At 42.9% G+C, this 25,231-nt stretch overlaps 1 protein-coding gene and 1 pseudogene across 2 annotated transcripts; both read right to left on the bottom strand.

Annotated features, from left to right (window-relative positions):
* Positions 1–183: 183 nt before the first annotated feature.
* LOC121395242 lies at positions 184–5,600 on the bottom strand (annotated as a pseudogene).
* A 1,210-nt stretch (positions 5,601–6,810) lies between these two features.
* Positions 6,811–14,161, bottom strand: LOC121395203 (gastrula zinc finger protein 5-1-like). 2 transcript variants are annotated; one of them, XM_041568223.1, is made up of 4 exons: positions 13,996–14,161; positions 12,618–12,709; positions 9,018–9,131; positions 6,811–6,899 (listed from the first exon to the last, which is right to left on the bottom strand). In XM_041568223.1, the coding sequence occupies exons 1-4, from the start codon at positions 14,007–14,009 to the stop codon at positions 6,817–6,819; spliced, it is 303 nt and encodes a 100-aa protein (XP_041424157.1). In that variant the 5' UTR covers positions 14,010–14,161; the 3' UTR covers positions 6,811–6,816. The 2 variants fall into 2 exon arrangements, with proteins under 2 accessions (XP_041424157.1, XP_041424158.1); XM_041568224.1 differs by having other exon boundaries at positions 12,618–12,824; positions 13,996–14,155.
* Positions 14,162–25,231: the final 11,070 nt, after the last annotated feature.

Below are 25,231 nucleotides of genomic sequence, written 5' to 3'. Positions count from 1 at the left end.
CACCATGAGAAACCTGATCTAAAATGAACTTAAATCTGGATTATTAGGCAACATTTCATGCACTATGTCACCATTTCTGTGGATTTCGTGAGTGTGCGGAAAGATGGTTCTGTAGAAAGAATTCTTCCCCACATTCTGCAGAAGTGAACATTTTCTCATCTTTGTGGATTTTTATAATGTTTCTTAAGGCTTATTTGGTGCAAAATGCTTTACCGCATTCAGTACATGTGAACGTTTCTCCCTGGTGTGGGTTCTTTGGGTGAGACAAGGTAGCGTTTTTGAGGAAATCTCTTTCCCACATTCTGGGACAAGAGAAAGTTTTCTCTTCTGTGTGGATTTTTCTGGGTGTGTGACAAGAATGCATTTCTGAGAGAATTGTTTGCCACATTCTGTACAAGTGTAAGGTTTCTCCCCTGTGTGGGTTCTCTCGTGTACAGAAAGGTAAGACTTTTGAGAAAATTCCTTTCCACAATATGTACAAGAGAAAAGTTTCTCCCCTGTGTGGATTCTCTGGTGTAAGACAAGATAAGCTTTCCGTGAGAATCCTTTCCCACATTCTGCACAAGAGGCATATTTCTCTCCTGTGTGGGTTCTCAGGTGTCTGCAAAGGTATCTTTTAGTAGAGAATCCCTTCCCACATTCTGTACAACAGAAAGGTTTCTCCCCTGTGTGGATTTTCTGGTGTGAGTCAAGGTAGCGTTTTTGAGGAAATTCCTTCCCACATTCTGTACAAAAGAAAGGTTTCTCTCCTGTGTGGAGTCTCTGGTGTAAGGCAAGGGAGCTTTTTTGACAGAATTGTTTACCACATTCTGTACAAATGTAAGGTTTCTCCCCTGTGTGGGTTCTCTCGTGTAAGGAAAGGTGAGGACTTTTGAGAAAATTCCTTTCCACAATGTGTACAAGAGAAAAGTTTCTCCCCTGTGTGGATTCTCTGGTGTAAGACAAGATAAGCTTTCCGTGAGAATCCTTTCCCACATTCTGCACAAGAGGCATATTTCTCTCCTGTGTGCGTTCTCTGGTGTAGGCAAAGGTATCTTTTAGTAGAGAATCCCTTCCCACATTCTGTACAACAGAAAGGTTTCTCCCCTGTGTGGTTTTTCTGGTGCGAGTCAAGGGAACTTTTTTGAGAAAATTCTTTCCCACATTGTGTACAAGAGAAAGGTTTGTCTCCAGTGTGGATTTTCTGGTGTGAGACAAGGCAGCTTTTTTGAGAAAATTCTTTCCCACATTCTGTACAACAGAAAAGTTTCTCCCCTGTGTGGCTTTTCTGGTGCGAGTCAAGGGAGCTTTTTTGAGAAAATTCTTTCCCACATTGTGTACAAGAGAACAGTTTCTCTTCTATATGGGTTTTCTGGTGTAAGTAAAGGGCGCTTTTCTGAGAAAATAGCTTTCCACATTCTGAACAAGAGAAAAATTTCTCCCCAGAGTGGATTCTCGTGTGTCTGTAAAGAGTGTTTTTTTGGGAAAATCCCTTTCCACATTCTGTACAAGAGTAAGGTTTCTCTCCTGTGTGGATTCGCTGGTGTCTGCAAAGTTGGCTCTTGTGAGAGAATTCTCTCCCACATTCTGTACAATTGTAAGGTTTCTCCCCTGTGTGGGTTCTATGGTGCCTGAGAAGGGTGCATTTATCAGAGAATTCTTTCCCACATTCTGAACAAGAGAAAGGTTTCTCTCCTGTGTGGGTCCTATAGTGTCGCAGAAGGTTGCTTTTTTGTGGGAATTCTTTGCCACATTCTCTGCAAACAAAGGCTTTCTTTTCTCTTTGGAATTTCTGCTGTGACAGATTTTCAGACTCTGTGAAGGTGTTTTTCCCTTTATAGACTTTCTTGCCAGAGGCAAAACTATGTTCTCCAGGGTCTGTGTGTGAATTATTTGATGAATCTGTGTTCACTGTCTGGTGGATCAGCTGATGAGAAGACAGAAGTATATTAGTACTAAAGTTCTGCCCCCACTGAATGCATTGATATCGTTTCACTCACCATCTGGTTGTTTGGGTGTGATGGCCCGTTGGCTTCACTCTGTGTATAGGAGAGACCATTGCCTGCTAGATTGTGAATTTCCTCTTCTTCTTCTGTGTCTGTTGAGCAGTTACCTAAAAAATAGAAAATAGATCAATGCAACCAGGCCGAGATTATAGTTATTTTCATAAATAAAATGGAAGAAGACCAGGGCCAGTTTATTAAACACAAGTTGCCCTTGCACAAGTGTTCTACCTGGTTGTGAGCACCAGAAACAACGATTGCTGCTACTAACACATACATTCTTCCCCACTGTCATGAAATGGAAAGCTGGGCTTTAGAAAAAAATGTAACTTAATCATGTCCTGAACCTTACAAGGAACAGGTTTACCATCTGGATGAACTGGGCAGGTTTTGATGATGATCAGCAGAGTCTTATTAAAGCAAAGGTTACAACATCATTTCTGTAAAGGTTCCCCTGGGCTTCAGCTTAGCTGAACCAACCTGAGCTGCACAGGATCATGCTCATCAAAGGGAGGATAAACTGGTGGAAGAGCTTTGAGTGTGACAAAGAAGCTTGAAAAGCAAGTCTATCAGAATTGCTGTCTCTTAAACAAAAGTCAATTTAAATTGCCGAAAAAGGTTCTTCAAGAGTCAGCCCCCCAACTATAGCCAGTTCTCTTTCCAGTATTCAGAAAGACTAAATCAATACCTATATCTGAGGGTAGGTTCATTCCAACAAGTATCCACTTCCAAAATTCTGCAGGATAGACCTCAATTGGGAGGCTGTTGAGGGTCATCATAAAGAAAAGCAGTGGCTTATATTAAACACTGTCACTCAGAAGAGGACTGTTCATTTCTAACAAGAGTGAGCCCAAGACTAACATTCTCCAAGAGGAATGTCTTCTCCTCAGCATTAGTTCAAGGTTTTAAGAACAATTGCAATCTGCAACCATTCACGTTAGAAAAAAAACTGTTTGTGGTCCCCTACAAAATGTTGAGGCAGGAGAACCGGAGGTTCAGGAAGTACAGTAGAAAAGGCTGGTGGGGCTGCATCTGAATTGGATGTTGGATGTACAGGCTGATGAGTATGAGGAAAGTCTGGACTGAATGGTTCTGTAGTCTCCTTGAAGTTCCTGAACAGGTCATGTGAGAACAATGGTCTGTTGAGATAAAGTCTCTAAATCAGACCTCCCCAGTAGAAAGTTCTTGAAACTCAACTGCTGGAATGGGACTTCTTTACAGCTCCCCATACAGTATACCCTCAGCAACGAGAACAGAGAACTAACTGGTGAAGGAGTGGTATGAATCCACAAGAGGAAAACCAGGAGTAAGCATAAACAGGTTGGAAAAGGACCCACAGTAGGTGTATTAAGAGAGTTTAAATGTGGCTCTGGTGAACTGTGGATTGCTACTCAGCTGTTAAGATCCAGACATGATTTTATATGTCTGGCACTGGAAATTACCCTAACCCTGCCACTCAGCAGCCCACTATATACATTCTTGGGCTGATGTAGCTCTTTCAACCATTAACATACGAGTTGATCCAGGAACTAGTCCGATGCCATTTTAGAGTCAGGAAGGAATTTTTCCCCCTCTGAGGCAAATTGGATATGCTCCACATGGAGCAGGTTATATATGGAATTAATTTTTAACTTGATGGATGTGTGTCTTTTTTTCCAACCTAATTTACTATGTTACAAGAAATCCACTTCTTGACAGGAACAATAGCAAACCAGTCACATAGATATCTAACCCCCTACACGGGTAGTGGCCTTGAATTTATTGGACATTAAATCATGGCTTCACTTTACCAGATATATCTTCAGTTTCACTGTCCTGAGCAGGCCTCATTGCATCTGATTTTAGGCCAGCCAGATATCAAAAGGAATACAAATTTAGGTGGAAGAGGAAATTTCAAAACCTTTCTCCAACCCAAGACAAGTGCATGCATTGCCTTCTCTAGATGCTTTTTGAGGCATCTGTAAATGTTATCCCTAAACTGGTTATGACATTGGTTTGCCTAGACCAGTTGGGGCTACATGTCCTCTAAATCTTATATCAGCATCAGAAGGCTGTACTAAATCTGCATGTAATCCATGAAAAATATGGGTTCATGAATATTGGTGTCTTTGTTCATCCTCACATTCTTTGACTTATCTGAATGATTATTTTTATGGGAGGTTGCCAATAAAATTAATTTCAGCCCACCCTCCAACATCAACTTTCTGAACTTTTATAAGTGCATCAGCCAAATTTGTAGGTCTAGACATGTTCTTTTGGAATGTAGGTATGGTTGGGGGTCAGAAAGTTTAACATTTTCTTTACTACATGAAAAACGGTTACAGTAATGTATCAATTGGTCCTAGGTTTTCTACTGATCTAGTAACCATAGCAACCAACGAACTGTGTTAGCTGTGTAGAAAAAAAACATCTGATTGGTTGCTAGATGTGAGCAAATCCAGTAAATCTCTACTGTAATAAGTCAATTCAGAATGACTTGTAGGAAGATGTTCCTGGAGTTAAGTACCCTGGAATATTGCTTCAATCGGCATAATCTGTTTAGCAGAAGTAGCATGGGGTCAGAGAGCTCCTGAAGGCAGTGCTGGAATTGGAAACTTCTTTATTTCTGTGAAAAAATATATATATATATATAAAATAATCTTGGGTTATATAGAATATGATGGGGTTGTTACGATACACAATACACAGGCAATGTGCTGTGTTTGCAGTAGCTGAATTGGCAGCAAGAAAAGTCATATGCAAAATTTTCATTTTGGGGTCCCCACAAGTCACATACGTAAAAAACTGGGCATTAGTAGGAAATACCAAAAAGGAAACAGCAAAATGGCTTTGCTTTAAAGTGGATGAACCAATGGGTGTGGCTTATGTGGCTAATCTATTGGCAGTAAACTTTGTTAGTAGCTTTCCTTCTCCTTTAAAAGCATTGTATGTGGCAGACAATAGATGTCACACCAATGTGAACTTGAAGTCTTCAAGCACGAGTCCTGATCAGAGGAGCTGGCTCTTCTGTGCTGCAACATACCTGGGTGTACTCATTGCTTTTCTCCCATAAACAAGTCAGAGCTCTCCTCACTGCACTGCATACACCACGTTACTCTTCTTATGCTTTACTTTTGTTTGTTTTTGGGTAAAATAGTTGCTGGGTTTAAAGTAGACCAGGATGAGGTGTTTATTATTTTTAATAAACTCCAGAAAGATCTTGTACAAGTCTTTTTTAAATGAAAAAGCCGGTTGGATGACTTGCAAAACATCTTAAAGACAAAAAATACAGCAAATATTTCCCTAATACTGTATATAAAACTGAATCCAGCAAGTATTTCCCTAATACTGTATATAAAACTGAATCCACCGCACATTCTCAATCTTTTGCTCCCCACCTGCTGGAGGAGGTTGTGTGCTGAAGGGTCTGGACAGAGGTAGGTCCAGCAAGTATAGAAAGTCTTATTCCTGGAAGTTGAGATATTTATGCTGCTTTACACCCCCAACTGAAGAGATCATGTCAAATGTTATCATTGTCCGTTTAATAAAAGTGAGCTGTGTGTAACCAGATGGTCTGTGTCCTACAGAACATTACTCACCCTCTAAGGAATCAGAATCCATTTCTATCTTTATTGTGATCAGAGATCTTCCAGTGTCTGACTCTTTACTCTTCACTTTTACCCACGTTGGTTCCATCTCGGAAGAAACCTGTCGGCAAGGAACACAAACTTACAATATGAAGTTGGCTATGAGGCCCACACATGTGATTGACACAGTTATATGAGTGGTGGCTATCTTTTTGTTCATTCTGCTCTTTTGGTGTAACTTGATGTGCACTTGGGTTTAACTCAAAACCTGTTCTAGTCAGGTTGGACCATGACAGTAGAACTGGGAGGACATGGTGCAACTGGTGTGTGTGTGTGTATATATATATATATTATATATATATATATATATCATATATATATATATATATATATCATACCCCTCTATAGGCTCACACTTTGATGTGACCCCTCTATCACATTAAAGTGGAACAAGTTAAAGGAGAAGGAAAGCCCCAGGGTGACAAAACCCCTCCCCCCTCCCTCCTGGCCTACCTGTCCCCCTGGGCAAATGCCCCTAACTTGTTACTCACCCCTCTGCGCAGGTCCTGTCCACGGAGTTCACAGGTCGCCATCTTCTCCTACACGCGTCTTCTCCCTGCTCTGACCGGCGTCTTCTGGCGCATGCGCAGTAGGAACAGGTACCGGTACAGCTCTACTGCGCATGCGCCGAATGTCGCGAAGTGAAATCGGAAAACTTTGTGACATTCGGCGCATGCGCAGTAGAGCTGTACCGGTACCTGTTACCTACTGCGCATGCGCCAGAAGACGCCGGTCAGAGCAGGAAAGAAGACCGCGCGTGGGAGAAGATGGCGACTGCGAAACTCCGTGGACAGGACCTGCACAGAGGGGTGAGTAAAAAGTTAGGCGGCATTTGCCCAGGGGGACAGGCTAGGCCAGGAGGGAGGGGGGGAGGGGTTTTGCACCCTGGGGCTTTCCTTCTCCTTTAAGGGAGAGATTGCTGTAAAGAGGAGTTGGCAAACGGTTTCTTAGGAGTAACATGGTATCCTTTTCAATCTGAGCAATCTGATTTATATAAAAAATAGATCCATATTTATTCCTGGAAGTTCATACATTTATGCAGCTTTTCTACACAAGTCAAACTGAATGAGCTCATGTCTAAAAAGAGGAGGGTCTGATTTTCATTAGCTCTCTCTTGTCCCTCCAGTGCATAGTTGTTGTGTGTAAACAGTTGATGTGTCCTACACAAACGTTACTCACCCTCTAAAGGATCAGAATCCATTCTCTCTTTATGTGTCCAGAGGATCCTCAGTGTCCGGCTCTTCATTCTCCCATTTCCCCTCTAACCTCCTTGTTTCCATCTCTGGAGAACCTGACAGCAAGGAACACAACCCACACCATGAAGTTGGCTATGAGGTCCACACATGCCGATATATATGCCAATATTTTTGTTCATTTGACATAACTAGATGAGCACACTGGGTTCCACTCAGACCTGTTACCATGGACATGTGGCTACTAGAGAGGTACATCTTTGGCTTCAGTGGTTCATTAAAATAAGAAATACTATAGGAAAATGAGGAAATCAGTCCCTTTATAGGCCAATAGGAGCCCATAGTCCTTTTTGTTACCCTGATGGCAGCCCCTACATATGGACACCAGTGCTGGATGCCCCTCTTTGCTTCTGCCACACCCAATAATAGAGCCAGAGCCCATATGATGATCTACTTGCCACCCCTGCATGTTGCCATGCTACTAGCCAGACTGAGCTTAACCACTAACACTTATCAGTCCCACTCATTTACAGACCTGTTTAAGACTATTGGAGCAGATACAAGCAGTGAGCAAGAACAATGATGAAAAGTCATGTGACAAAGTATGTTTTACATGTAGAAAAGTTCCCTATTTCAGTATGTTGAAACTTTATATTATTACATTACATTTTCATGTAACTACAGAGGAAGCCGACCCCATGACTGTGGCCGTTTCAGCCGGTAACAACATAGAACAAGACGACCCTGGCCAGGTTTTTTTCAAGCAAACAGTTGTCTCCAACCAGTGGAGACGTGGCAGTGAGGGCTTTAATGGGCTACTAGTAGACCAACTTCAGGCTACTCACACACAACTAGTCTGTAGCTCCTCACTTTGGCTACATTCCTCCCCAGTTTTGGCTTCCCATGGTGGACCCCCAACTCTCCCAACCCTTGTCTGGTAAATTTTGCTTTTCCTTCCCAGGCCTTTTGTTGTACCTTAAAGGCAAAGAGTGGGGAGACCCATATACCAGCTCATCAATCTGGGGTATGTATCAGTCATGGGGCAAATTCACTAAGCCGCGAAGCGCCGAACGCTAGCGTTAATTCGCTAGGCGTTTGGCATTTTCGCTACTGGCAAATTTACTAACGAACGCTGGCGTAGTTTTGCTAGTGTTACTTCGCAACCTTACGTCAGGCGAATTTTCGCTAGCGACGAAACTACGCAAATTCACTAACTTGCGCAGTGTACTGAACGCTACCTTTTACGCTAGACTTCCTTCGTCACCTCAGACCTGGAGAAGCGCAATAGGAGTATATAGGGATTGTTTAAAAAAAAAAGTCAATTTTTTTTCTAAGTCCCAAAAAAACGCTGGCGTGTTTTCTACATGATGGCTGAAAAAGATCGAAATTTTTTTGGGGCTCCCCTTCCTCCCCCCTAACATTTCCTGACTCATGGCAACTTACCTAGACAGTGGGCACATGTGTAAGGGCAAAATAACATTTTTATTTGCTGATTTGAAGGTTTTCTAGGCATTTGTAGTGCTGATACGTGTTCCTCCATTGAAATTTGAATTTCGCGCCGTATGCAAATTAGCCTTCGCTAGCGTAACTTTGCTTTATATAGCGAATCAACGCTAGCGCAACTCCGCAACCTTACGCTACCCCTGAGCGCAACTTCGGATTTTAGTGAATTTGCGGAGCCCTGGCGAAACTAATCGCCCCATGGTGTGAAGCAATTCTAAAAGTGCGTGGCCAGTTACCAATACTAGCTGTAATCCTTCCAGGTAATTCCGCAATAGACCATTTAGCAGACAAAGAATCTTTCTCTAGTACTCCCTCTCCTTAGACTCACACACATATTTATAAGTTCACACGGTGTTCGTGCAGCTTTTCTACAGGTCAAACTAAATGGGCTTATGTCAAAAAAAGAGAGGGGTCTGTTTTCCATTTCCAGTGACTTGTTATCCCTCTAATGAAGTTGAGCTCTGTGTAATCAGATGGTCTGTGTCCTACACAAACGTTACTCACCCTCTGAGCAATCTGTTTATATAAAAAATAGATCCATATTTATTCCTGGAAGTTCATACATTTATGCAGCTTTTCTACACAAGTCAAACTGAATGAGCTCATGTCTAAAAAGAGGAGGGTCTGATTTTCATTTAGCTCTTCTTGTCCCTCCAGTGCAGTTGAGTTGTTGTGTGTAAACAGTTGATGTGTCCTACACAAACGTTACTCACCCTCTAAAGGATCAGAATCCATTTCTCTCTTTATTGTGTCCAGAGGATCCTCAGTGTCCGGCTCTTCATTCTCCCATTTCCCCTCTAACCTCCTTGTTTCCATCTCTGGAGAACCTGACAGCAAGGAACACAAACCCACATCATGAAGTTGGCTCTGAGGTCCACACCCGTGATAGCCACCACTCATAAAACACTTGCCAATAGTTTTGTTCATTCTGCTCTTTTGGTGTAACTAGTTGAGCACATGGGTTCCACCCCAAACCTTTTATACTGAGCTTGGACGCATGACAGTAGAAGTGGAGGACATGTTGCTACTAGTGTGGTACATCTTGGGCTTCATTACAACATAAGAAATACTCTCAGAACAGGGACACAATAGAATAAACATGGCCACCATATATTTTTCTTGGTTCCAAGAAAAGTGTATATCAATGGGGGATGCTCACAATAAAAGAAACCCTATTGCCTGTTGCAGTTCAGCTCAACTCTGACTGTATCTTCTTATTGGAGCTTCCTTATATGGCTTAATTAGAGGCCCCTGTTTTCCATTATATTGCTATAATCATAGAATGGACTCCTTCCTCATTCATGTATATGGACTGCTACTAGATACCTATACTGGAGCACACAGATCATTATTCCATATTATACCCATAGGTTGGGAAAAGGATCAAAGAACTACAGAATGGCAGCAACATTGTTAGGAAAATGTGGACTTCAACATGGCCAGGGTTGCTTTAATTACCATTTTCCAAGCGTCTGTGCCAGTGATCCATAATGATCTTCAGTTCCCAAACTCTAACTGCCCTTTTCATAGGAAATTAGGGCCAATGACAAGTCCCTTTTGCTTCCCTGATGTCAGCCCTATATATGGACACAAGTGCTGGATGTCTCTCTCTTTGCTTCTGCGCACCCAATAACAGAGCTTACCAGAAACTTACCAGAAGCTGCCTGCATTTCTCACCCTAGGCTTATACTCGAGTCAAATAAAGGAATGGCTGCGGCTCACCAAAAGTCTTTGTTGGTTTAATTCCACGGGTTATCCTGTGTTCGATATCCCAAATCAATGTATCAATAATGCAGACGTTGTGGAACAAACCCAAGGCAGCAAGTTGACTGCAATACTCTTTATTGGGAGGTAGAGTTACACAACATGTTACACTTGACAAAGGGCTCCGCCCGAAACATGTTGTGTAACTCTACCTCCCATTAAAGAGTATTGCAGTCAACTTGCTGCCTTGGGTTTGTTCCACAACCAACTGCATTATTTATACTCGAGTCAATAAGCTTTCCCAGTTTTTGGAGGTAAAATGAGGTACCTCGGCTTATACTCGGGACGGCTTATACTCGAGTATATACAGTACATGGACTGGCTGGAGCTGGAAGGAGTCTAATTACAGAAATTAAAGCAATGAAACAGAGGCATAACTGCTTCCCCAGTGTTTCCTTCTCATCTCGTCACTAAAATGCTCAGTAATATGCAAAGCAGTATCTACAGCAGCCCTGCCATGCCAATCCACCTGCTCAATTTGGTGTGTGACTCCAGCCACTCAGTAAGGTGAGAAGGATTTTCAACCTGACAGCCTCCGTATCTACAAGAAGCCAACAAATGAAACTTGGCAAGAGTCCGCAACAACACTGGCAGCAGTTACTTTCATTTGTGCTGAACTGCAACAATAAACTGTGCCGGTGCTTCTCATGGACATTAGATAATAGTGTGACACTCTCTGAGATCTCATTCCTCCCTCACTCTCTGTCTCTCCAACTCCAACTGACTCACTAGGCTTTAAAAGGGGTTGTTCCCCTTTAAATTAACTGTTAGTATGATGCAACGAGGGATATTCTGAAAAAAATTGTAATTGGTTTTCATTATTTGTGGGTTTTGAGTTATTCAGCTTTTTATTCAGCAGATCTCCAGTTTGCTATTTCGGCAATTTGGTTGCTATGGCTCAATTCACCCAAGCAACTATGCACTGCTTTGAACGAGAGACTGGAATATGATTAGGAGAGGCCTGAATAAAAGGATGAGGAATACAAAGTAACAAAATGTGTAGGCTTACAGAGCATTTCTTCTTTATATGGGTCAGTGACCCCCATTTGAAAAATGGAAAAAGTCAAAAGAAGAAGGCAAATACTCAATATAAACTTTAAAAAAAAAAACTAATGAAGACCAATCGAAAAGTTGCTTAGAATTGGCCATTCTAGAACATACTAAAAATTAACTTAAAGGTCAACCACCCCTTTAAATTAGGCAACTGAATGTAATGAGTCTGAGCTGGTCAGTCTCACAAAGGCCAATGGAGCAAACTATTCACACAGCTGCATGTATTTTGGCATCCCCCAGGCTCTACATACATATCCCTATATATATCAGCGAGTGTGTGTATAATATATATTATATATATATATATATATATATATATATATATATATATATATATATATATATATATATATATATATATATATATACACACACACACACACCCGGGTTGAATTTTATGGACTTTTTCAATCTAAATAAACTGTGTAACAATGTAAGTTGAGCAACAGCATAACCTGCCGGAGGGTGCAACAACCCCTTATTCTTTAACCCTAAATTCACTCTGACTCTAATGTTCCCGCATCTTGTTTGACAGAAGTTCCTGGAGTATCAGCTATAATCGCTAGTCTGCCTGTTTTGCAGCTGGATGTGCTGGGAGCTCAGTGCTCAGTACCAGGCAGGTTGGCAGCTTTCATTAAGACAAATAGATGAAATTGATCAGCACATTTTAATTAAAAGGGGTTGTTCACCTTTAAATTAACCGTTAGTAGGATGTAGAGAGGGATATTCTGAGACAATTTGCAAATGGTTTTCATTTTTTATTATTTGTGGTTTTTGACTTATTTAGCTTTTTATTCAGCAGTTTCCAGTTTGTAATTTCAGTCATCTGGTTGCTATGGTCCAAATTCCCCTAGCAACCATGCGCTGATTTGAATAAGAGGCTGGAATATGAATAGGAGAGGCCTGAATAGAAGAATAAATAAAAAGTAACAATAACAATACATGTGTAGCCTTAAAGAGCATTTGTTATTTAGATGGGGGAGAATCAGAAGAAGAGAAATAATTCATAAACTATAAAAAAATAAATGAAGACCAATTGAAAAGTTGCTGAGAATTCGCCCTTCTGTAATATACTAAACATGAAGCATTTAATGCTGGCATTTCATTCCTTCTCAGCTCCTGTCAATCCCAGACCAGGATAAAGACATTTGCCTTCCATTACAGTTCATATGACAGTCAGTCCCATACACTGCATGCAGCACATAGAGTCATAATAAGTATCACATGTACCGTCCAACCCTCGCTCTGAATAAGAAATACACCCTCCCAGCTGATCTGGACTTTCTGTAACACTTCCTGTTCCTGTATTTCTATTGTCTTACCTCGAGTTCCCCCAGTATCCCTTCACTTCCTGTTCCTGTATTTCTATGTTCTTACCTCGAGTTCCCCCAGTATCCCTTCCCCACGGAAACACTTCCTGTTCAGCGAGTTCCACACATTAACCGGCGCTGATACTACGCGGGCTGCCTATTTCCCTGTAACTCCCGGCTACTTACCCACACCAGTAAGTGCTGAGCTCTCCCGCCAATGCTCCTCAGTCTCAGCTTCTGATTTAATCTCAGATATTTCCATGTGTCTCTGTGGGAACCTGAAACAACCGGATGTGCTCAGCTGAGCTTGTTCACTAACAACAGAGGAGGGCGGAGAAACGCTGGGGGAGGGGATGACATTGTCGGACGGTTTGAGAGAAGGAACAGAGATGCCTGAAGGGAGAGGGAGGAGGATTTACTGAGCGCACAGGAAGGAGAGGAGTGATTGAGGAGGGCACAGGAGACACGTGACAGGGAGGAGGAGGAGCATTTACTGAGCGCACAGGAAGGAGAGGAGTGATTGAGGAGGGCACAGGAGACACGTGAGAGGGAGGAGGAGGATTTAATGAGCGCACAGGAAGGAGAGGAGTGATTGAGGAGGACACAGGAGACACGTGACAGGGAGGAGGAGGATTTACTGAGCGCACAGGAAGGAGAGGAGTGATTGAGGAGGGCACAGGAGACACGTGAGAGGGAGGAGGAGGATTTAATGAGCGCACAGGAAGGAGAGGAGTGATTGAGGAGGGCACAGGAGACACGTGACAGGGAGGAGGAGGATTTACTGAGCGCACAGGAAGGAGAGGAGTGATTGAGGAGGGCACAGGAGACACGTGACAGGGAGGAGGAGGAAGAGGAGGGAGTTGGCCGTGTGTGACAGACAAGGGGCCTCAATGTGACTGATACAGACTCCAGAGCTCTGTGTTATTATTCTTTTACTCACACAAGGGCTGCCAGGTTGGTGGTTTTCCAGACAAATTGTGTTACTTACACTCCTAATACAAAGGGGGGCTGTGGGAGCACTAATAAGGCTAAGTTAATGTGTATACCTCCCAACTGTCCCTTTTTCAGAGGGAAAGTCCCTCTTTTGACAGCTCAACCCGCAGTCCCTCATTTGTACTGGAAAGTCCCTCTTTTCTCTGCACTGAACAGCCAGAAAAAGAAACAAAGTTTCTCACTTAATTGGCTTTTAGCAGAGAGCCCAGAACAGCTAACAGGTGCAAATAAGATACTTTGTAACAATTTTGAGACACAAAAAACACAGTTTAAATAAGGAGAAATATTTTCAAACTTTAATAACTTGCCAAATTTTGTAAAACGAACATGGAATTAGGGGGTGTGGTCACAGAAAGGGGCGTGGTCAAAAAAGTTTGCTGCGCTACGTGCGGAAAAACATTTTTGACCCTCTTTTTACTTTCAAAATGTTGGGAGGTATCTAATGTGTATTAAATACAATGGAAGTGTCACTGACTGGGCCAATGAATTAATGCACATTCCCTGGTCCCGTCTCATAAGTAATTCAGTATAAATACAAGTGTAAGTGTCACAAACACAGGGGTTTAGTTACAAAGTTCTGATCATAAAGTTGATAAGTCACAAAACCTCGTCAAGGTAAAACTCCACACGGTGATCCCTAACTTGTTCCCTCCAGTCGTAGTATAAAGGCTCTTGTGCTTCTCTCTATAGTAACATTCATTGGAGTAAATGTCTGTGTGAATCAAATCAAATTCTAATCAAAGTTTTTTTTCAAAAAAACCCTTCGATTTTTCAAAGTCCACCAAATGACTCCAAATAGGTTCTAGGAGATCCCCATAGGCTAAATCAGCAATTCTGCAGGTTTTAGATTACGAATGGTAGAAGTTGAATTTTAAAAGAAACAGTACATTATAAATTTCGATATTTGAATTTTCAAATTTGAATTGAATTTAGACTATTCTATAGTCAAAGTAGACAAAACTTTGAATTTTTTTAATTTGAATTTTCACTTGGACCTTTGATAGATCTGCCCCTTATAGTTACTGGGAGTTTTTTCTCAACAAAGTAATGTGGGGCTGCTGCTGCCTGAGACAAAATTTGCCCCTTTCCACGTGTCTTGCAGTGTAGTTGTATGACCACTGGTTACTCACTGTATTAACTTGTTTGTTTCTATCCAGGGAGGATTAAGATCACACTAGTTATTGTGAGTGGAGCTGCCATACTCCCTCCCTCCTCTCACTCACCTCTTTTCTAGTGTAACAATACAAATTATTCTGAGCCTGATACTCATCCTATTCAGGAACTGAGAGGGTTAACTCACAGGAAAACAAAGTGCTGTTTGTTTTTGATAAAAGGGAACTTTCAGTTTCGTTTCTTGTTCAGTTGCTGTTCCTGCTCTCAGTGATGGCGGCTGCTGATCTGAGAGACGAGCTGAGCTGCTCCATCTGCCCTGAGCATTTATACTGATCCTGTATCCCTGCCGTGTGGCCATAACTTCTGCCGGGGCTGTATTGGGACAACATGGGACACCCAGGAGGGATCTGGGGCTTATTCCTGCCCTGAATGCAGACAGGAGTTTAAGGAGCGCCCTGCCCTGCCCAGGAACAGAACTCAGCCGGAGCCGGGGGAGACTGGGATTCCCTGCACCTACTGTGACTCCCATGTACCTGCTGTTAAATCCTGTCTCCTGTGTGAGTCTTCTCTGTGTGAGACCCACCTGAAGGTGCACAGCAAGTCAGCGAAACACGTCTTAATAGAACCCACAATGCACCTGGAGGACAAGAAATGCTCAGTCCATGATGAACCCCTGAAATATTACTGCTGGGAGGAGTCTGTCTGTGTCTGTGTGTCCTGCTGTCTGGCCGGAGAGCACAGGGGCCACAGGGTGGAGCTGCTGAGTGAGGCCTCTGAGAAGAAGAAAGAGAAAGTGAGGAAAGTTCTGGAGAAACTGAGACCAGAGAGAGAGGAGACTGAGAGAGGAGCCCAGAGACTGCAGGAGCGCAGGAGAGAAGTGGCAGAAAAAGCAGCCGGTGAGACAGAGAGAGTCACTGCCCTGTTTAGAGACATCAGGGAACAGCTGGAAGCCCTAGAGAAGAGACTCCTGAGTGACATCTCCAGCCAGAAAGAGAAGCTCTCACTCACACTCACTGATCTGATGGAGCAGCTGGAAATAAAGAAGGACGAGCTGTCCAGGAAGATCCGTCACATTGAGGAGCTGTGCAACATGGCAGATCCATTCACTGTCCTACAGGAACGGGAATCACATGGAGCTGAATTGTATGGAGCTGCAGATAATGAGGGGGGCAGAGAGAGAGAGGATTCATTGTTCTCATTTTTGACTGCTTTTCTGCCTTGGGGAAAGGGAAAGAACACACAGATGAATAGAGACAGCTTACAAGAGAGACATGATATAAAGGTCCCTGCTGTAGGGGATCTGGATGTGGATCTGATCTCAGAGACATTACTCACAGGCTTAGCTGCCATTGGGACTGGGGTAAAGGGAAGGATCTATGGGCAGGAGGCAACAGACCTGTTACTGGATATAAACACGGCTCATAATCGTGTATCTGTATCAGGGGACAGGAAATCTGCTTCCTACTCACTAACACAACTACATTACCCACAATCCCCAGAGAGATTTCAGAAATATGCTCAGGCTTTAAGCAGCAGGAGTTTCCCCTCAGGGCGACATTACTGGGAAGTGGAGGTCAGTGAATCAGGGGACTGGGGGGTAGGGGTGTCCTATCCCAGTATAGAGAGGGGAGGGGGTCAGTCCTGTATTGGGAATAATAACAAGTCCTGGTGTTTGTACAGATGGGATAATAACAGATATTCAGTGGGACATGACAGTGAATGGACAGATTTACCCCACCTCCCTTCCTGCAGGAGAATCAGGATCTCATTGGACTATGAGGCCGGACGTCTGTCCTTTTATGAGCTGAGTGAGCCAATCAGACACTTACACACCTTCACTGCCACATTCACTGAGCCCCTTCATGTTGCATTCTGGGTGAGGAGGGAAGGTGACTGGGTGAGATGGAGAGAAAAAAGAGATGAAGTACTGACACTAGAGAGAGACAAACAGATAAGAGACAGGAAGGATCTGACCCCAGACATAGAGAAGTTCTATCTAAAGACTCAGATGCAGGAGGAGGATGTTGTGTCTCATATAATCCACACGGGGGAGACAGAGAGGGAAGAGTTGGTCGGGCAGATCCCTGACATGGAGGAGATGTGTAACATGTGTGATACATTGTGTTCCTTACTGGCACAGGAATCACATGGAGCTGCACTGTGTGGGGCTGAGGGGGCACATAATGAGGGGGGCACAGATGGGATAATGGCCCCTGGATTGGCTCATATTGTGCTGGGTATAAGGACACTGATCTATGGGCAGGAGGCTACAGACCTGTTACTGGATATAAACATGGCTGGGAATCATGTATCTGTATCAAGGGACAGGAAATCTGCTTCCTACTCACTAACAAAACTACATTACCCACAATCCCCAGAGAGATTTCAGGATTGGCCTCAGACTTTAAGCAGCAGGAGTTTCTCCTCAGGGCGACATTACTGGGAAGTGGAGGTCAGTGAATCAGGGGTGTGGAGGGTAGGGGTGGCCTATCCCAGTATAGAGAGGAGAGGGGGTCAGTCTGATATTGGGAATAATAACAAGTCCTGGTGTTTGTACAGATGGAATAATAATAACAGATATTCAGTGAGACATGACAGTAAATGGACAGAGTTACACCACGTCTCTTCCTGCAGGAGAATCAGGATCTCATTGGACTATGAGGCCGGACGTCTGTCCTTTTATGAGCTGAGTGAGCCAATCAGACACTTACACACCTTCACTGTCACATTCACTGAGCCCCTCCATGCTGCATTCTGGGTATTGGAGTCTGGTGTTTGGGTGAGAATCATTAGTTAGGGCACAGGCCACTGTAGATTTAGAAGTAAAATCACATTCCTCTCGGGCTCATTTAGTGGCCACATCCCTATATCACGGCCCTTTTTATAAAATTTGTCAGGAAAGTCTGAACACATTTCTGGGAGTTCTAGGGCCATGTTTTATTTGTTATTACAGTTTTACTAATGAAGAGACCTCTCCCAAGAGACCTGCTGATCTTATTAGTTACAATTGTATCTCGGTGCAGGTGCTGAGTATTCTGGGATCTGACAAAAGTCTCCTTATCTCATTCAGTTTGTGAAACTTTGTTACTTTTCCTGCTCACTCAGTGTCAGGGATCAAAGAGAAATGTGAGATGTGAATAAGAATTTGGGACTATGGGCTGAGCTGTCACAACCAGGACTGTCCTGTGAATGTACAATATACAATATGTGTGTTATACAATATTCTGTGGGTATGGGGGGGGCAGATTATATTAGAGACAAGAAGCCAAATACATTAACCCCATATTAACCCTGGGGCACAGCTCTTATGTGAGGGGATTATGCCAAGATTTTACTGAAGTTATACACTGATCATGTGACTAAAGAGTATACGGCCAGACAATTAGTTTGGCAGTGACAGTATTAATTAGCCCCACCCATTTCCCGCAAGGTCACACCCACTGATATTTCCTATAGGGAATGGCACATGGGGGAGTGAGAGGACTGTGCCAGTCACATGATTAACAGCTCAGTTGGTGCAGCAAATGGCTCAGTTGCCCCTGAGTAGTGAGCCCAGGACTGATTCACTGGTCACTAAGGCAATTATCCATGATCTCCCTCTAACTGACCTCACCACTGTGTGTGTATAAATAAAATAGGTCCGGATTTTAGCAAATAATGTGCCTGAGACTTTGTGACTCTTCTCTTCTTACTGTATGGGAGGGGCTTGTGTTTATTGTATGGAATATGCTGCTTTGTGATTGGCTGACATCAGTGATATTCACAATCATCTATAAACCTAATAATGAATAAATGTTAAATTCCTGCCAGAAATTATATTTTAATCTGCTGAGAGAGCTACAGTTTATATCCTGTAATTAATCTGATGGCTAAAGGCAACACAATAACTATAATAAAGTTTTTGAATATTTTTGTTGGTTATTAATAATAAAATGTGAGTGTTTCCCAGTGATGCCTCAGTCTTCTCCACTATTATCCGGTCCCTTTGGGTTCATGTTTATGGACACAATTGACTAACAGAGGAACCAATGATGAATTCAGAGGAATATTCCTGAGCAAGTGAATTGTGTTGTTTGCAGGTGAATCAGTGAGTGTAGGTCAGGCCCAGCCAGTTGAGTTGCTCAGAGGGGTCCCAACTGCTGCTATTCACAGGCTTCTTATTCACCCAAATGACTTTATATCCATATATACTAGGGAAGCTTCTGCCCAATCACCAATCATGACTTCTGATGTCCTTATCACATTCCTATCAATCCTTGCTTCAGTGAGCTTACAATCTAATGTCCGTATTATATTCACCCACACTAGGGGCAGTTTCCAGTTAGCCTGCCTGTGTATGAGGCAGATGTGCTGATCACTGAGCCCCTGTGTTACCCATAGTATAATTATTACATACAACCTTCCTTTGCAAAAAGGAATTTCTTCTTTTCTTCTTTTTCTTCCTTTGCAAAAGGAATTTATTAGACAATGATTTCACTACTGGTTCTGTAAGTGCAGGTTTGTCTGAATATAAAACTGCTCCCAGATTCATATTATGGGAAATGGAGAAAGAGAAAAGTTCTGGTTGGAAATGTGTTAGTGTTATCCCCAGTAGTTATTAGTGGATCAAACACAGACAAGTCCATATCACATTCCCAATGATTTGTATGGAGGGGAGAAGAAATAGTGACATTACAGGAATACGTTGGTCACCTACAGGTAAGTACTTATCACTAGTGATCACTTGAATCTGTTTTGCTTCACCAAAAAATCTGCCAAACTGCTGAAAAATTTGTGACGGATAAAAACTCACAAAATGCATTAAAGTGAATAGGTGACAATTTTCTTTGCAAGTGACATATTTTTCTTACTCCAAATACATCAAAATCAATGGGCGTTTTTTTTCATGCAGTGACTTTTTTTTGTCTCAAGTTTTTTCTGCTGCAAATTTTTGCTAAATAAATCTCGGATGGCAAAATGCAAATTTTGCTCTGAGTCCATGACTGGCAAAAGAATTTGCTCATCACTAGTAAGTACTTATCACTAGAGACGAGTTCATTTTACAGTTTTGTAGTGAAATTCATGTCATTACCAATTCTGCAAACCTGCATTAGAATTCTGCATTTTGTGTTACCCCCCAAACAATCCTGATTTGTTGTGCCTAAAAAAAATATGGAGAAAACATCTATTGACTGCTATACATTTGCACATAATATGATTAAACATGAAACTACGCCCATTGACTTTAATGTATCTGGCATAGATTTTGCTAAATTTTCAACAGTTTTGCAAATGTTTTGATGAAAAGAAATGGGGCAGTTTTGTTGATCACTACTTATCACTGGACAGTGACTCCTGCATGTAGAGAGACAGATCCCTGAGAGACAATAGTGAAGAGTAAGTTGCTGATCACAAACTGCTCAGAATGTTTTATTCATTATATTTCCACAGAATGTGGCTTCAACTTCCTTCTCCATGTTCAGGATAATTCCCCCGACTACATTAATTACACATATCCAATGGTTTTAAAGGAGTTGTTCACCTTTGAGATAACTGTCAGTACGATATAGAGAGAGATATTCTGAGACCATTTGCAATTGGTTTTCATTTTTTATTATTTAAGGTTTTTGAGTTATTTAGCTTTTTATTCAGCAGCTCTTTCGTTTGCATTTTAAGCAATCTGGTAGCTACGGTCCAAATTACCTTACAGAGCATTTGTTTTTAGAAGGGGTCAGCGACACCCATTTGAAAGCTGGAAAGCGTCAGAAGAAAAAGACAAATAATTATAAAACTATAAAAAGTAAATAACGAAAAACAATTTAAAAGTTGTGTAGAATTGGCCATTGTATGACATACAAAAAGTTACTAAAAGTTGAACCACCCCTTTAATGTTATGTGTACAAGTAATTGTTATTGAAAGCAGAGTTTATCCCTTTCTGTTCTATGGTTGTGACTTGTGAAGCAATGTAGCAGCACTCGGCTCTCCTCCTGCTCTGTAAATCCCCTGGTGTTGCTGCAGATAAGAATAGACTATTACACTGTAAAACATTGGGTATTGGAAAATGTTATACTCCAGTATTGATTAAGTTAAAATATGTTTCATTTGTACACTCATGACTTGACATTTACACATCCTTCACACATCCGTTCCCATACTCCATTTGTTGAACCAGCCAACAGCTGGGGTCACAATCCAAAATCAGGCATGTCAGAAGCTTATAGCCTACAAACACTGGTACCAACCAGTAATGATGCACAATCCACTGGCAATGAGCCAGCCACCATACATGCAAACCAGTGGTGGACCAGCCAGCTATTATGTATTCCAACATAGATGTGCAAGGCCATTGTCATACTAGCAGGCCAAGATGCCCGTCAGCTGCAGTGTATGCAAAACAACAGAGTGGAACTCTAATACACAAGCAATAGTACATAAGCCAGCTATTGTGAATGTCACCCTTGGAGACAAGGTCATCAACTGTACTGGCACCTGACAGAAAAGTCAATTTCCACACATACAACAATGGAGTCAGTTGTTGAACTTGCACAAAACCCTGGTCCACAAGCCAGCCTTATTGATAATAAGACCAAAAACAATGCATGTAAGGCAGAAACAAAGGTTGGTTGTAATCCGACAACATATGACCAACCGCAGCTGCTGAATATAATCCGCAACAAAATTAACTTTGGGCTGTGAAACTCAGAGCAAACACCAGCTGATGGTACAACCCATGTTAGATCCAACCAAATAGTCAATCATGCCTACTGCTGGTGTAACCAGAACCATGCCTGCAAGGATTGTAGACAAGACAAAACCAATGGCTGTTGTCCTGCCAAAGATTGTCGCAAGGCAAACAGACATACCCACCAAGGGCCACAGCAAGAACAGCCGCCACCGCCTAGCCAGTGGCCTATGCACCATAGGTCACAGCAAAGGTTGGCAGCCACAAGCCCCCAAGGACTATAATAAAAATTATCGGCCACCTTAGCCAAGGGCCATGGAAAAGGCCAAGAACACTGGTAAAAGGCAAGCAAGCACCTAAGTTAAGGGCCATGGAAACCGGCCCGCAGCCATAATAACCCTGTTAAAAAAACGACCAAACAAATGTGCCAAGGGTAAAAGACCACATGAGCCAAAGGCTCATGCAACAGGCCAGCAGAACAAGGGCCCTTGTAAAAGGCCAGCAGACCCAGGAGCCGAGGGCCATGGTAAAAGGCCACAGACCCATGAGCCGAGGGCCATGGTAAAAAGCCATGGACCAAAACAAGGGCTCTAACCCAAGCCAAGGACCATAATGAAAGCCAGAGGCCACACAAACCCAGCTCCCTGGTGAGAGGCCTGAGGCCACCCAAAGGGCCATAGACTACAAGCTGGCTTCAAGCATGTTAAGGTGCCAGTAGACATAACAGTAAGTGCCCTTCAATCTACCAACACTTAAAGAAGGGAAACCTACAGTCACCAAAACTCAGTAGATGTAGTTTAACTACAACTGAGCTCCCAACAAAAAACACCAGATGGGAATAGGATATCTAAGAGAAGGCCTACATCACACAAAAATACACCATATAAATCGGAACACTGCCTGTTTAGTGTGGAAACATCCTAGGAAAAATGCTGCTACAGCAGAACAAACCCCTAGCCAGTCCTGGAAATACCAGGTATAATAAGAGCACACTTACCTACTGTGTCTGCACAGAGAACTCAGGCTCACAAACCTAAGACCTCAGGTGACATCAATACAAGAAGTCAGAGGAACACCGACACACAACCAGAAAATATGCGCTAGACAGTAGGAATAATCCAGTCAGATCCTTGGTGGGAGGCTGCTTCTTAGGAGCAGACTCAGGGGCGTAACTTCAGAGGAAGCAGACCCTGCAGCTGCAGGTGGGCCCAAAAGGTATAGCGACCCATGAGGCCCAAATAAAGAGCAATTTCAATATGTATTGGTAAAAAGACACATCCTCTGAATATGTTAGGGGCCCTAAAATGAATTTGCTGTGGGGCCCAATGACATCAGGTTACAGCACTGAGCAGACTCAATGTAAGGAAGGAAGGGGCTACCATACTGCTTCAGCAGTGCAAGCCTCCAGCCAACCCTGCAAGCACCCTGTGTAATAAAAGGCAAATATAACCTCTGTCTGCTCAGAGTACAATAGAAACAACAGTAGCAAAGAGGCCCAGAGGAGTATCTGCACCTTACCTGATAGCAATGACTAGTCCGCAGGATGGAAACTACAGCTAGAACCCTGAAGAAGGTGCCATATTGCTTGAGCAGTATGGCACTCCTGGAAGTGCCTTAGTAACACGAGCCAATATAACCTCTGTGTCAGCCAAGAGGATGCAGGTTCACCCATACAAAACTTAAAATATTAAATAGCAATAGCAAAGGGGCTGAAAGGAACACCTGCACCTTACCAGATAGTGACTAGTTGGATGGAAACTCCAGCCAAAGCCCTGATAGCTTTCAGCCGAGGGACATATTAAGCTTATTAACATGCAGACTTCCCAGTAAAATGAATGTTCCAAACACACAATGGATACTGAGAAATCAAACTCACCAGATTTAGGTACCACGCTGCTTAGGCAGAGGGATTCACCAGCCAGTACTTAAAGTACCTTGTGTAACAAGAGCCAATACTGCATTTTGCACAGAGGACTCCAGCTCACAACATAAGACTTCAGATAATACAAGAAGTCAGAGGAACACAGGCACCTTACCAGATAGCTCAGGCTTGTCAGCAGGAATATCCAGACAGGTGGAACACTGCTTGTTAAGAGCAGACTCATAAGAAGGAAGGAGGTGCCATATTGCTTGAGCAGTGCAACCTCTAGCCCTTCCTGGAGGTGCCTTAGTAACACGAGCCAATATAACTTCTGTGTCTGCACAGAAGATGCAGGTTCACCCATACAAAGCTTAAAATATTAAACAGCAAAACAATGGGGCCGAAAGGCTCACCTGCACCTTATCAGACTAATTAGCTGGATGGAAACTCCAGCCAAAGCCCAAATAGCTCTCAGCTGAGGGACATAATTAGCTAATTAGCATGCAGACTTCCCAGTGCACTGAGCATTTTTAAAAACACACAAGAATCAGACTCACCAGCTTCAGCCAGTTATAACTAGCCCATATACATACCCATGGCCCTTTTGCAGACGTTCTGTAAAGCCTCACGTAACTCAAAAGAAAAGGGGAGTCCAAAAATCTCACAGGTAACATTGTGGAAGCTCACACCTGAGTCTGTTCCCAAAAAAGCACTAGATTGAATCTTGTGCCTCACTGGACATAGCAGGGGGCTATTTTAGCACAGGGCTAGGACCATGGATATGCCCACACCCGCACTTCTTCCCAATAAGCGATAATTTACAGATTATGGGTCTTGAGGCATCAGGTAAATTCTTCTTCATTACCTGGGAATCATCCCTATGTGTCCACACAGAGGTATAAAATAAACAAAAAATACAAAAGAAAAAACAAAAACTGTGTTTGAGGGGGAGATCCAACCTCCCTGTCCAATAGGACAAAAAATAACTGTGGTGAGGAGGAAGTCATGTGGTCTTATAGGTCATGATTCATTTCGATTGGCTGTGTTATAGGTCCTACCTACCTATAGGTCCTACCTCCAGGTCTGGGAGGGGCAATGCCCATGTGTACTGACATGGAGGGATGTAGAAGAAAGATTGTTACCAAGAAGATGTACATAAAATACAGAAATACCAACTGTGCTGCCCTCATAGCTATTCTGGTAGAATGACATTGTTGATGACTGCACTGCCATCTAGTGGCCACTCACTGAAGCAGCTAGAAAAGAAAAGGAAGATTATATGTAACCAGGACTGCCTAGATACCAAAAATGAGAGTTTTGATTTTCCCATAAGGCATTATGGGCGGAGACATGCAAATCACTCCTTTGTGTCCCTTTGGCCAACTATGCATCCAGAACCGCTGGTTTATAGCACAGATACAGCCTAATGGTTCAGAGCCATATATCCAAACTATCAGACAGTCTGTTTCAATCTTGTTAGATCTTATCAGTGCAAGATATTGGAACATGGCTTCTGAGAGGTAGGACTTGGAGAAAAAAGGAAACAATTCTGGTTATGGTGAGAAGGGCTGAAATGAGCCAAAAAGCCTTTAGCTAGGAATTGTATGCAAAGTGATGCCTTCTGAAATCAGAAGGTATTTACACAGGGTCGGACTGGCCAGCCGGGGTACCGGGATATAACCTGGTGTTCCCCAGCCTTGGTGGGCCCCTAGGCCCTTTACTTAATGATCTGCGACAGCATTATTATAAAATAAGTTATTCTGTACCATGCGGTGCATGCGACAGGTGATGGAACACATATGCATGCAGGCGGCATGTGGGCCTCACCAAAATCAGAGTTGCACCGTTTCAATGAGTGAGCCCACCGCCTCCTAGCAGCTAGTGTCCTGGTGTCCATCACTAGTCGCTTCACTTCTGCCCACAATACCTGCCAGTACTGGTTGGAGACTGGCACATCATACCTGGCTTCACTTCACTAATTCTGAGACCTCCAATCAAACCCCTTGTTGCAGCATCACAGAAGGTTATGGTTTCCTGGTGGGCCCCAGGCACCCCAGTCCAACACTGCCCGTATCAAACCCTTCTCTCTTGTGACTCCTTATATTTGGAATGTCATTCCTGAATCTCTCAGGAGAGAATCCTCCTTCAGTGTTTTCAAAACAAAACTCAAA

Source organism: Xenopus laevis, chromosome 6S (assembly GCF_017654675.1).
Source record: "Xenopus laevis strain J_2021 chromosome 6S, Xenopus_laevis_v10.1, whole genome shotgun sequence".
Taxonomy (NCBI): Eukaryota; Metazoa; Chordata; class Amphibia; order Anura; family Pipidae; genus Xenopus; species Xenopus laevis.
The sequence above is the reverse complement of the archived record's forward strand: the minus strand, read 5'-3'. Positions and strand labels throughout refer to the sequence as shown.